Below are 13,772 nucleotides of genomic sequence, written 5' to 3' on the forward strand. Positions count from 1 at the left end.
ACAGCGGCCAGGGACAGAAAAACGAAGAAGGGAACGGGGCCGGGCTGGCAGAGGTCGGGGAGCAAGCAGGGACTGAGAAAGAGCGACACTCCACCCGCGCGGAGTTTGGGGTGCACGCCCGGGGAGAGAAGTGGGGGGAGAGGCCCAGCCAGGGAGAGAGGGAGGAAGAGGAGCGCCGGCGACACCGGCCAGGCGGCCGAGAGGGACGAAGGAGCGCGAGGGGCAGGCGACCCGGGCGGGGCGCGGCGCCGGGGTCCCGGAGGTCGCGGGCTGCGCGACCCTCCGACAGCCGGGGCGGGGCGGCCGCGCCGGCGGGGCGGGGCGAGCGCGGGGCGGGGCCTGGGCGTGTCCACGGCGGAGCCGCCCCCGCCCCGCCCCCGGGCTGTGCCGCGCTGCTGAGCCGGGCCGGGGCGCCGGGGCCGGGGGCGGCTGGCGCGGGCAGGAAGCGCCTCGCGGCCCGGGCCCGCCCCCCGCCTCCTGCCGCCTCCGGGCTCCCGGCTCCCGGCCGCGCCGCGCCCCATGCACTCGCCGCGCCGCGCAGCCCGCGCACGCCTGGATGGCTCGTCGCGCCGCGGGCGGCGCAGCCCTTAGCGCCCGGGCCGCCGCGGCCAGCCCCCTGCCGCCGCGCCCGCCATTCCGCGCCCCGCCGCGGCCGGTCCCCCGGAGGTGCCCGCCGCCGCCGCCGCTGCTGCTGCTGCTGCTCCTGGGGGCGGCGCGGGTCGGCGCCCTGGAGATCCAGCGCCGGTTCCCCTCGCCCACGCCCACCAACAACTTCGCCCTGGACGGCGCGGCGGGGACCGTGTACCTGGCGGCCGTCAACCGCCTGTACCAGCTGTCGGGGGCCAACCTGAGCCTGGAGGCCGAGGCGGCCGTGGGCCCGGTGGCCGACAGCCCGCTGTGTCACGCCCCGCAGCTCCCGCAGGCCTCGTGCGAGCACCCGAGGCGCCTCACCGACAACTACAACAAGATCCTGCAGCTGGACCCCGGCCAGGGCCTGGTGGTCGTGTGCGGCTCCATCTACCAGGGCTTCTGCCAACTGCGGCGCCGGGGCAACATCTCGGCGGTGGCCGTGCACTTCCCGCCCGCCGCGCCGCCCGCCGAGCCGGTCACCGTGTTCCCCAGCATGCTGAACGTGGCGGCCAACCACCCGAACGCGTCCACCGTGGGACTGGTGCTGCCGCCGGCCGCCGGCGCTGGGGGCAGCCGCCTGCTCGTGGGCGCCACGTACACCGGCTATGGCAGCGCCTACTTCCCGCGCAACCGCAGCCTGGAGGACCACCGCTTCGAGAACACGCCCGAGATCGCCATCCGCTCCCTGGATGCGCGCGGCGACCTGGCCAAGCTCTTCACCTTCGACCTGAACCCCTCCGACGACAACATCCTCAAGATCAAGCAGGGCGCCAAGGAGCAGCACAAGCTGGGCTTCGTGCGCGCCTTCCTGCACCCTCCCGACCCGCCGCAGGGCGCACAGTCCTACGCGTACCTGGCGCTCAACAGCGAGGCGCGTGCGGGCGACAAGGAGAGCCAGGCGCGGAGCCTGCTGGCGCGCATCTGCTTGCCCCGCGGCGCGGGTGGCGACGCCAAGAAGCTCACAGAGTCCTACATTCAGCTGGGCTTGCAGTGCGCGGGCGGCGCGGGCCGCGGCGACCTCTACAGCCGCCTGGTGTCCGTCTTCCCCGCACGCGAGCTGCTCTTTGCGGTCTTTGAGCGACCCCAGGGGACCCCCGCGGCCCGAGCGGCTCCGGCTGCGCTCTGCGCCTTCCGCTTCGCCGACGTGCAAGCCGCGATCCGCGCCGCTCGCACCGCGTGCTTCGTGGATCCCGCACCCGACGTGGTGGCGGTGCTGGATAGCGTGGTGCAGGGCACGGGGCCCGCCTGCGAGCGCAAACGCAACATCCAGGTACGCCCGGGCGGCGGGGGCGCGGGGAACCGGCCAAGGAGCCGGCACGGGGAGCGTGCGAATTGTGCGCAGATGTGAGCGTGCTGAGCCCCAGATGTGCGTGCGCCGGGACCCGGGTGTGTACTCTGGGGCGCAGGTGAATGTGCCGGGATCCAGGTGTGCACGCGGGGATACAGGTGTCCACTGAGGGGCGACTGCTGACGACCTTAACGACCCAGATGTTCACCCCACGGGGACTGGAGTGAGTGCTGGGTTACAGGTGCGCGTACCTGCCTGCACCGGGAGGGGTCCCGGTTGCCACGGGTATGTAGATGCTCGCTAAGAGCCAAAGGTGCTTGCAGAGCCCCTTGGTGGCGGGATGGGGTGGGGTCACCCGTGCATGCCCGACAGGAGATGTGTACTGAGATGGCCACCCTTGAACTTTGGCAGCTGTGGGCGCCAGCGCTGTGCAGATTGGGGTTAGCCACCCGCAAGGGGTCCCCACGAGTGTAGGCAAGATGGGCTATGGGACACATGTGTGGCACAGGACACTGGTATTTGGGGACTAGTAGGGTCTCTGGGGAAGCTGCATGGTTGGCAGACAGGTCTGCTCCTGAGACTACTTTTTAATTCACTCATTCAAGAAATATTTAGTGAACATTCTGTATGTACCCAGGCATGGCAGATCAGGGTAAATGCCACACGGTGGAGGAGCTACTAAGTTAATCACACGTCATACTCGGTTTTCACAACAATCCTCCATTCTCATTCCCATTTTACAGATGGGAAAAAAAACAGGCACAGAGAGGTTGAGTAACTTGCTCAAGAACACAGTTGGGAACAGGCAGGGGTGGGATTTGAACGTGGAATCTCTGCTCTCTGGCATCTGAATTTGTTTGTTTGTTTGTTTGGGGGACTGGGGATTGAACCCAGGGACATTCAAACACTGAGCCACATCCTGGGCCCTATTTTGTATTTTATTTAGAGACAGGGTCTCACTGACTTGCTTAGTACCTCGCTGTTGCTGAAGCTGACCCTGAACTCCCCATCCTCCTGCCTCAGCCTCCTGAGCCGCTGGGCCTGGCTAGCCTCCGGGTTCTCAGTAGGGAGGTTTTGCTGCCTCACAGACACAGGGCTCAGAGCGTATGTGTGTTAGGGGTCATAGGCAGCTGGGGTGGGCAGATTCAGGGGCCAGGAGGGAGGGTCGGGGGCTCCGCAGGAGGATGGGGTAGTAGGGATGGGGTCCACATGTCTAAGGCTGCGTCAGGCTGTGGCAAGGGGGCCAGGTTAGGGGCCCAGCATGTGTTGACAGAGGAGTCTGGGGAACCCCCATGTTCCTCCTTCAATCATCAGCACTGAAAAAACACCCCAACATCCCCCAACACTGAACTAGCCTCTTCTCTCTTCTCTCTGGTCCCCGGGCTGTGACAAGTCTCCCCCGTGGGCGTGCCCAACACTGGGCCTTTGAGTAAACACGGATTCCTTCCCTGCAGCCTGGCTCCACCACCCTGCCCGGCCCCCCTGAAGCCAAAGGTCACAGTGGGTGAGTGGGTCCGCTCTCCCGGGGGCCAGGGCAGGGCCGGCTGGGCTGGCGGAGGCCCTGTGCTCCTCCCCCCGCGGCGTGTGGGGAGCTGGGGTCCTGGGGCTGCAGGAGGTGAACCCAGGAGTCACCCCAAACTGTAGCCCCCACGCTCCAGGCCTCCATAGGCAGTTGTCAGCCCGAGCGAGGCTCCTGGTGGGAGCTGATCTCTGGGATCCCTCAGGCTGCGGACTCCCCTCCCCCGCTGGCATGAACCGTCCTGGTTCCCACGGTCCCTTGTCCCCTCCCTGGCCCGGCGCAGTGACTCACGCTGCTGAGGGAGGCTGGACTTCCTTCTCCCGAGGGGAGCAGGGCCTCTCCAGGGACACAGCCCCAGGGACAGCGTGACCAAGGCCCCTCCCTACTCCAAGGCCTTTCTGATCCCCAGGAGGTCTTGGAGGCCACCTTCTCTGTGTCTCTGTGCCTGGCTGTGGGCATAGGCCCGTGGTGCTTGGCATGACCCCCAAAATGTGCCCAAGTCCCCAGACTTGGGTCTCTAGTGAGGGCCAGTGGAAGTGGCAGACACATTTTTCCAGTCCCTCAATTACAGGTTAAGAACTTAGACTTTGCACCCGGGGTTCAAGTTGCGCTCTGTCATTTCCCAGCTGTGTGACCTTGGGCAAGCAATGTAATCTTTCTGATCTTCAGTTTCTATATCTGTAAAGTGAGAACAATAAAAACAACCCTCAGAGAAACGACCTTTCTCACCAACTGTTGTTTTAGGCGGGGCGCAGTGGCGCAGGCCTGTCATCCCAGCGGCTTGGGAGGCTGAGGCAGGAGGATCGCAAGTTGGAGGCCAGCCTCAGCAACTCAGTGAGGCCCTGTCTCAAAATAAAAAACGCAAAGGGCTGGGGATGTGGCTCAGTGGTAGAGCGCCCCTGGGTTCAATCCCTGGTACCAAAATAATAATAATAATAATAATAATGAGTTGATTTAGGACTAAATGGATTAATTAAAGCCACGGCCTGCGAGCACCTGGCACAGATCAGCTGTGCTTGCTGCTGTCCTTGCAGGGGACGCGATGAGCACGGGTCCGGGCTTGCTCCTAGGCAGCAAACGTTGACCCGATGTGGTTTGTTCTGCAGCAGAGACACCCCAGATGGAGACCGCCACAAAACGTTCACGAAGCCCCTCCTGCATGCTGTCCCTCTGCGCTCTCAGGGACCCGTGTGACTCCGTTCTACCCTCACAGACATTGCAGGGAGCTGAGGGCGCTATACGCCGTGCAGGGGGACAGGGGCAGATGGGGTCCACCGGGGTCTCAGGGGCTTCCCAGGGCAGATGGTATCAATGGAAGCGAGGTGGCGGGATGAGCAAGAGGAAGTCAGGTGACGCCTGCCTGAGGCTGGGGAAGGGGTCAAGGGGGAGCAGCTTGAGAGAGGACCTGGAGGCAGGGTGCGGCGAGACAGCCCGAGGGACTGAAGGGCCTCTGTGCACCTGAAGGGAGAGGGAGCAAAGGGTGGGTGGGGGCAGGGAGGACGGATTGGGAGTCCAGGCTGGCTTGAGCCTGGGGGCATAGGGAGCCATTGAGTGTTTTAGGCAGAGGAGGGATAGGATCGACTCAGTTTCTGCCTCTGTAGGATGAAAACTGTGAGTACCTGTCACCGCGTGGGAGGAGTTGAGTGCCCAGCAGTTGCCGTGGTGATCATGATGCTGGTGGTGGCGTTTTTGTGTGGTGCTGCTGAGGCTGGAACCCAGTGCCCTACCACTGAGCCGCACCCTCAGCCCTGCTAGGATGGTCTCTCAGATCATTTTGGAAAGTGCACAGGCGGCTGGCGAGCAGGAGGGGTGGATGCAGGGAGAGAGGCTGGGGAGCTGATACCCGCTTCCGGGCAAGACACCCCCTTGAGCCTTCTGTTTCTTGAGCATTTACTATGTGCCCGCCCGGCTAGACCCTGGGCCGCAGCGGGCCGGCCTTGCAGGAGGCGGTGTCAAGGCCCAGGGGAGAGCAGGCGGGTTCCAGACAGAGTGGACAGACGGACAGCGCTGGGACTGGTCCTGCAGGCGGAGCCGGGAGGGCGGGAGGAGAGGCGGGGGCGTGGCTCAGCCACAGGCAGGTGCGCAGCCTCCGCGGGACAGGGTGGCTTTGCTCTGGGGCTACCAGGGGCCGAGGATCCCTGTTCCTCCCAGTCCCAGTGGTTTCTCTGGGTGTAGCTGAACTTGGGGGGCAGGACCCCGCATTTCCATCTGTCCCCCATCACCTGACCTGTAAGTCGGGGGCTTGGCCCACACCTGGCCTTGCCTCTGCTCTGGGGTCTCTCGGGGGACTCTGGCCCTTGCCAGGAGCCTCCACTCCTTCTGGCCTCCTTGGGGCTGCTGGAATATTCTGAGTGCCACCGAGAGGGGCCCTGAGCCTCCGCTGCCCGGGGTCCACAGCGCTCCTGTGGCCTCTGTGGGGCGCAGAAGCAAATCGAGGGCCGCCGCGTGGGGACCCAGGCGCGGTCACCCAGCGGCCAGGTGGACGCTTCCTCCTGAAGCTCCGAGTGACCGTCCGATTCGCCTACTTAAATCCCCAGGCAAAAGCCCACCCGACGCGCCATTTCCAAGGTGTCTTTTTATAGTAAAGGTGGAAAGAACGTCCCCGCGACTGCGGAGTGGCATGCGGTGGGCGGGCACGTGGCAACGGGAAAGGTATTTTTTGCACCAATTTAGGGTCCGAAATGCCAGGTGGGGGTGGAGGAGGAGAGAACTTTCCAGATGGGCTTTATGTTGGGGCTGGGGCTGGGGGGCAGGGAGGGAGCTCCCCGTGGTTAAGAGGAAGCAAGCAGAGACCCTGGGTTGGGTGTCGGGGACCTTCTGGTCTGAAGAGAGAGAAAGCCAGCGTAGTCTCCCAAGCCTACAAACTGTGTGACCCAGTCATTTATTCTCTCAGTGCCTCAGACTCTCTCATTCTAAAAGAGAGCCAGTGCCCCACCCCAGGACATGGGCAGATTAAAATCTCACAGGGAACTGGGTACCGTGGGGCACGCCTGTCATCCCAGCCACTCAGGAGGCTGAGGCAGGAGGATCGCACATTGGAGGCCAGCCTCTGCAACTTGGCGAGATCCTGTCTCAAAATAAAAAGGGCTACCATCCTTGATTTGACCTCACAGTCCCAGCCAGGGGGACAGTGCTGCTGTCCCCAGTTTACAGGAGAGGAAGCTGAGGCCCAGAGAAGGGAAGGAACTTGCCTGGGGCCACACAGCTGCTTAACAGAAGCCCAGATCCACAGGTTGACTCTTGGCCCCCGGAGGCCACGCTGCCAGCCCCACACGGGTTGAGATAGTTAGCTGGGAGCCGTCAGCTGGGCCCTGGAGAGTCAGGTGGCCCTCTTCCACGATCGGCCTCCAGGTGGGCCCCAGGGAGTGGGGTGAGGCTGGCTGCGACATCTGGAGGCCAAGGCCCTTGGGGTATGGAGTGGCCACTTGGAACGGTCAGCTGACGGATCCCTTTCAACAATGACATTGGGGCGGGGGTTCCGACCCCAGCCCAGGGCCATACCGGCTACTGGGGCTGGACTGGCCCTCTCGCCCAAAGCATGATCTGTCCAGGGGCGGGTGGATGGAGGATCTGTCACCACCCTAGACACACCCACAGCGGAGGCCTTCTGCCCCCAGACAGCTGGGCCCTGGGGACCTCCTCCGGGCCCCCAGACCCAAATCCCACCTCTGCAGCTTCTACCTGGGGCCTGGAGCGGGTCACTTACCTTCTCTGAGCCTCTACTTGTCCATCTGTAAAATGGGCTTCATGCAGGGTGTGGCCTGGTGACATCCAGCAGAGGCTGTGGCACCAGCCCCTGCAGAAGCCCCCTCTGCTGGTCTTCACGAGGCTCGGTCTGAGCTGGACAGTGGGCGGCCAGGAGGCGCTCCCTGGAACACCGGAAGTTCCCCCGGCCCCATCTTTATTGGTTTTTTTCTCGAGAACTTTTTCTTGGGGACTCTTTGCACATGCTTTCCATAGAGTCTGTCTTTCCATAACCCCAGAGACTGAAGGAGGCGAGAGTGAGCTCCAGTCTGCCCAAGGGGAAGCAGAGAGGCCCAGAGAGGTTGAGTGAGTTGTCTGGGGTCACACAGCGATCAAAAGGTGCAGCGAGTGGGTGTCTGTCTGCAGCGCCTGTGCTGGTCACCTTTGCTCCCTGGTTCCTCCAGAAGGATTGACTCAAGGGCAGCGACCCCCATGGGCAGGACCTGGAAGATTCCCTGGGGAGCAGCTGGGATTCCCAGGCTGGGGCCAGGACCACACCCAGGAGGCCTGTCCAGGCTCATGTGGGGATTCTCCTGAGTCTAGAGTCTGGAAAGCTTGGCTTTACTACGTGCCGGTCCCCCAAAAGGGACAGACGACACTTCCACCCTGCTCTCCAGTGGCCCCCAGGATGGTCAGGAACACGCTGTAGCTGACTAGCCTCATCCAGGGAACCAGGAGGGCTTCCTGGAGGCGGGGATGCTGGAGGAGGCCCAGGAGGTCCTCCAGGATGCGGGACTGGGGACCCAGGATCCAGACCCTGTGCTCTGGTCCCCGGGGACCCAGGGAGGCTTTGTGGGGAACAGAGAAATGGGCAGTCTGGTTCTGGAAGGATCCGGGGCCTGCCAGGTGCTACCAGGAAGCGGGGGTGGCCGTCACCCAAAGCCCCCAGGTGACTCCCAAGGGCCTGCCCGGCTCTGATGATGGCGTGGGTGTCATCATGGAAACCAAGTGGGGACAGACCCAGGAAGCCTCTGAGCGACAGCCACGTGGCACTGGACCCCGGCGACCCCCCAGGGTGTGTCACTGAGACCCAGGTTTGGGGCAGGGCTGAACCAAGCAGGTGGCCCGGCCTGTGCCTGGGGCTGGGGCTGGAGATCGGGCCATGAATCAGCAGGGGAGGCGGGAGGCGGGAGGCGGGAGGTGGGAGACTGGAGGCTGGAGGCGGCTTCCCGGCTCCATTACCAGCCCTAGGCCCCTCGGGGCGTGATCGCCGCACTTTATGCTCAGATCGGTAACTAATGGGCGGAGGGGAGAGGCCAGCAGCCTTGGAGTGGAGGCCAGGCCAGGAATGGCGCTGGCAGGGCCGGCTGGTCCCCTTGGCACCCCGGGCCCCTCTCTGGCCTCTGCCCAGCCTCTGTGCCTGGCGCTGTCCAGAAGTCCCCATCTCCTCCTGGCCGGGTCTCGGTGTCCAGCTTCCAGTCCAGGACCCTTCCCGCCCCCAGGAGCTGGTGAGGCTCTGGGTACCCACAAGTGCTCCGGAGCCCGCCTGTCCACGGTCGAGGCCGGATCTAGCCACCTGGCTGTGTGTCTCTGGACAAGTCATTTCCTGTCTCTGTGCACATGGACCGTACCTTGCTGTTTATTAGCCGCTTGGTGGTGGGCACTCTTAGGTTGTGACTGTCATAAAGCTGTCCCTTCCTGACCTTGGGCTAGGCCTTGGAAACAACATGGGGGCCACTGGAGAGTGGCCCCGGGTGCCCCCTCTGTGTCCCCAGAGAGGTGGGCAGAGGGCTCCAAGTTTCTCCGTCTGGTCGGCAGCAACAGCTCTGGGAGCGGGTCATGGATGCAGCCCAGCATCCCTGTCCCTCAGCTTCTCCCAGCCCGGAATTCCCTCCAGGGACGGCGGCAGGGACAGAAAGCGTTCCAGGCCGAGGAGAGGCCACCCGCCTGCTGTGGGCTGCTGGGAGGGAGCCGCTGCTTCTCTGGGCCAGGGAAGGCCTGGCCGCCCAGCCCACGCGGCTCCTCGGGGACCCAGGGGGAGGGGCGCTGGGAACGGGCCAGCTGGGCCCCAGTGAGAAACATCCAGGAAGCGGGAACTGGGCTCCTGGGGGCCGGCCGGGCAGGGCAGGCCTGGCCGGGCTCCTGACCCAGCTCTGTGGTGGCTCTCCTGTCCTGGAGGCTCCCCAGCCTCTGCCTGGCGGCCGGCACGGCTTCCTGGGAACATTTTACGGAGCACCCACAGTGCTCAGCATTAGACCACCGTGAGCAGGGCCTCTCCCGCCGTCCAGTGTCGCAATCGTGCTGTCCTTGTGACTCCCTTTTACAGATGAGAAACTGAGGCTCCTTGTGTTCAAAGTCTTCTTTTATTCTTTCCGTCCCAGGAACTGAACCCAGGGGCGTTTAACCGCTGGGCCACATGGCCAGCCCTTTTTATTTTGTATTTTGAGACAAGGTCTTGCTGAATTGCTGAGGGCCTCGCTAAGTGGCTGAGGCTGGCCTCCAGCTTGTGATCCTCCTGCCTCAGCCTCCCAAGCTGCTGGGATCACAGGCGTGCACCACCGTGTCCAGCTTTTTTTTTTTTTTTAATTTTATTTTTAATAACTGTTTTCTCATGGAATAATTTTAGATTTACAGGAAAGTCACAATGACTGTACAGAGTTCCTGTCTACCCTTCCCCCAGTGCCTTTATTGCTAACACCTTACTTTCCCGTGGTGCATTTGTCGAAACTAAAGAAACCAGCCTTACAACGTCACCGACCTTCAGATTTTCTCTGCAAATGACCTTCTTCCTCTCCAGGATCTCATGTTGCTGTTAGTGCACTGCAGTTTTTAAAGCTCCCTTTGGCCAGGTGCGTTGGTGCACGCCTGTCATCCCAGCATCGACGGAGGCTGAGGCAGGAGGATCGTAAGCTTGAGGCCGGTCTCAGCAACTTAGCGAGGCCCTGTCTCAAAATAAAATATAAAAAGGGGCTGGGGGTGTAGCTCAGGGCTAGAGCATCCCTGGATTCCATGCCTGGGACAAAAAATAAAATAAAAAGCTCCCTTTGGGGCAGGGGACGTGGTGCAGGGGGAGAGCTCTTGCCTAGCGCGTACAGGCCCTGGTTCCATCGCCAGCTCCACAGAGAAAAAGGCAAGGGAAAAAACCCCTCTGGGGCCACCGTGAAGGGCGTGTGCAAAGGGCCCAGCCTCAGGGGCACCGGGGTCCCAGCCGGCCGGGCACCCCACAGCTACCCCGTCACACCCCAGGTGGCTGTGCATTTCAGGTCTTCAGCAAGGAGGCCAGACTCTCCCACGACGGCAGCTCCCTACCCTGGGGCACCAAGCCCGGCTGCCAGGGTGCAGTCGCCGGGTCTGAGCCTGGGACGGAACGGCTGGGCGATGCTCCCTGCCACGGCGCCCACCGCCCGGCCTCATCCTCCTCTGAGTGCCGGGGAGCCGGGCACCGGGGTTTGGTGGGGTCTGTGGGCAGGATGTGAGGCCCGAGCAACCGGCACTGGCTTCCTGGGGAGAGAAAATCAACACAATTACAGTTGCTCCCGAAATCAATATGTCAGCGTTTTAATGGGAAAGAGGGCAGAGCTGAGCTGCAGCCCCAGGAGGCCGCCGGCGGGAGGGGGAGGGCCATCCTGCTGCCAGAAAAGAGCTGAGACCCGGGAGCACTGCTTGACCCATTTTAGAGAAGGAGAAACTGAGGTCCTCAGGGGAGCCCAGATGAGCTTCCTGGGCCTCCTCACCTGCCTCTCCTGTGTGACTTAGCACACAGTAGGCAGGCTGTCAACTCCTGCTTTTCTTTTGGTTCTCTAGTACCTACCAGTGCCACTCTCCATCACTGCTGGGAAAGGAAACAGCTGAATGTAGTCATTCACACTTTAGTCAAAATTAGGGGTTTTTGTTTTTCCTTCTCCCCTTTGGTAAATAGTCACCCCAGAGCCCAGTCTCCACCCTGGAGAAACTCAGATGTACGGGGAGGACACTGGCTGCTGAGGGAACAGTGTTTACAAAGATGCAGGAGCCCTGCTGGAGAGGTGAGCAGTTTGAGGAACTGCAGAGATTGGCGTGGCTGGAGCCCAGGGCAGCGCAGGGCACAGGGAGGAGGAACTGAGACTGGAGTCTGGGCCGTTGGCAGGAGTGCAGTCACGAAGGCCCCAGGGCCTGGCTGGAGGGCCGGGGCCTGGTCCTCGGACGTGGGGAGCTGGGCCTGTGGGATTGGATCTTTCTGGATCTTTGGGGGCTGCTGCTTGCAGAAGGGTCTGTGTTTTGAAAGAAGTGAGATGTGAAGGCGGGCGGAGCGAGCGGAGGAATGTCAGGCGGCGCGATGGGGTCAGCAGGGGGACTCCAGGGACCAAGTTCAGCGGAGGCCGCGCTCAAGGTGGCCGCTGGGTCTCCAAGCCCCCTGTGTCCCTTCCCGGGCTGCAGAGGGAGGCTCTTCCTGCCTGCCCAGGGTCCTTGTCCCAGCTTCCACTTCTGATCCAGATCGCAGCCTCCAGACCTCCCTGGGCAGAGGCCCCGCTTCCTCTCAGCGCGGATCACTGGCAGCCTCCACGGGTGACTTCTCCTTTAAAAAAAAGAATTTTTTTTTTTTTTAAGATTTTATTTTTAGGATAAGGAAAAAAAAGTTTGGGGAAAGGCTTTTTAGAAGATTCCTTCGGTACAGAATTAATGGCTTGTGAACGTCAGGGCGGGCAGGCCAGAGCCCGCTTCCCAGCCTGCTCCCTGCCCCTCCTCCTCCTCTGCTGTGGCCCGCAAGTCACCCCCAGCTGGGGGCAGGCCTGGCTGGATAGGGACCCCCATGGGGCTCAAAGAAGACAGCCCCCCAGGGCCAGTTTTATGATTATAATTTTAAAATAACTGATTTTTTAATGGTACAAGCAATTCCTAGTTAGTGAAACGAGGGTTCCACTTTGTAGGAAAAGCTGTCCCCAGGGATGCAGGCCCAGGCGCCCACTCCCCTGCCCACACCAGAGACAGAACCCACTTCACCTCTTCCCTGCAGGATAACCGAGCGGGGGGCCCAGCCTGGGGCATCGGTTAGCACCCACTTTCCAGGACTGTCCCCAGCGGGGACACACACACAGGATGCCATCAGGCAGGTGGGGGCTTGGAGCTGGAGGACGAGCAAGAGCCAATCATAAGATAAACGGAGGTGGTCCCCTACGTCCCACTGGCTTATCTATGGTTGTACTTTCAACAACTTCAGTCACCCTGGGTCAGCTGAGGCCCAAAGATAAAGAACGGAAAGTTCCAGAAATAAACAATTCGTCAGTTTTCAATCGCTTGCCGGTTCTGAGGACCAGGGAGAAATCCTGTGGCTGGGCTATGAATCAACGCCGGGTCTGGTGTGTTCTCACCGTATACGCTACCCTCCCGTTAGGCACCTGGTACCCGCCGTGGTTATCAGATGGTTCATGCCACCTTTTTACTTAATAATGTTTTAGTTGATAATTGTCAGGTCAAGGCAGACAATTCAGATGTGCCCCAGAGAGGCTGTGATGTGCTTCTTTTAAGTGAAAAATGGTAGAAGTTTCTTTTTTTAAATTTTTTTGTGGTGCTGGGGATTGAACTCAGGGCCTTGTGCTTGCAAGACAAGCACTCTACCAACTGAGCTACCTCGCCAGCCCACGGTAGAAGTTTCTTGATGAAGAAAGAAAAGGCATCATGTGCTGAGGTCGCTAGGGTCTACTGTACAATGAGACTTTTGTGAGTGAGCCCCTGCGATCGTGTCACTGATATTACAATATTTCAATATCATTGTTTCATTATTAGTTATTGTTAATTTCCTACTGTGTTTATGAATTCAACTTTATCATAGATATGATTAAGGGGAGACCCTGCATTTTTTTTTTTTTTTGATTGTGGGGAGCGTACTGAGGATTGAACCCTGGGGATCTTTACCATTGAGCCGCATCCCCGGCCCTTTTTATTTTGAGGCCGGGTCTCACTGAGTTGCTGAGGCTGGCCTCCAACTTTGTGATCCTCCTGCCTCAGCCTCCCAAGTCACCAGGATGACAGATATACACCACTGTCCCTGGCTTGTTTTTGCTTAAAAGTGCCGGGGATGGAATTCAGGGCAAGAGAGAGGGTAGGCGAGCCCTCTACCACTGAGCTGCACCCCCAGCCCCCAATTATATTTAATAATAATAATAATAATATTAGCAACAATTATGTCTGAAACCCCAAAAGGTCATCTGACGGTTTCCAGGCAGTTGCCATGGAAACTCTTTCCGAGGACTGATTGCATCCAGCGGCTGTGAGGTGGGTACGAGGAGCTGTGCCCATTTTATAGTTGAATAAACAGGCTCAGAAGAATGGAGTGAGGTGCCCACGTCCCCCCCAGCCGTCCTCTGGAAGATCATTTAGTCACGGATTTTGCCCCAGGTCACCCCAGCCCCACCCCATCTCTGGGCTCCCAGGGACACCCTGGGAACAGCCCTAGCCATAAACTCTTGTTTATTTGTCCCAGGACAGAAGGACTCGATACTTATGTTTTCTTTTCGAAAATAAGCTGGTTTTGTGCAACAAAACAAAACTTGTGGGCATACATCCATGGCTTGAGTTTGTAAAAATCACAGACAAGATAGTTTTAAAAATCTCTTTAGCCGGGCGCGGTGGCATACTTCTGTCATCCAGCTTCTTGGGAGGCCGAGGCAGGAG

At 60.7% G+C, this 13,772-nt stretch overlaps 1 protein-coding gene across 2 annotated transcripts in view; it reads left to right on the forward strand.

Annotated features, from left to right (window-relative positions):
* The first annotated feature begins 413 nt into the window (after positions 1-413).
* Positions 414-13,772, forward strand: part of PLXND1 (plexin D1) — a 41,107-nt gene continuing 27,748 nt past the window's right edge. For both annotated transcript variants that reach the window (XM_079122522.1, XM_079122523.1), the window contains exon 1: positions 414-1,900. In XM_079122522.1, the coding sequence (XP_078978648.1) occupies positions 557-1,900 (1,344 nt within the window). In that variant the 5' untranslated portion in view covers positions 414-556. The remainder of the gene's footprint in view (positions 1,901-13,772) is intronic.

The sequence above is a fragment of the Sciurus vulgaris genome, assembly GCF_902686455.1.
Source record: "Sciurus vulgaris genome assembly, chromosome: 19".
Classification (NCBI taxonomy): domain Eukaryota; kingdom Metazoa; phylum Chordata; class Mammalia; order Rodentia; family Sciuridae; genus Sciurus; species Sciurus vulgaris.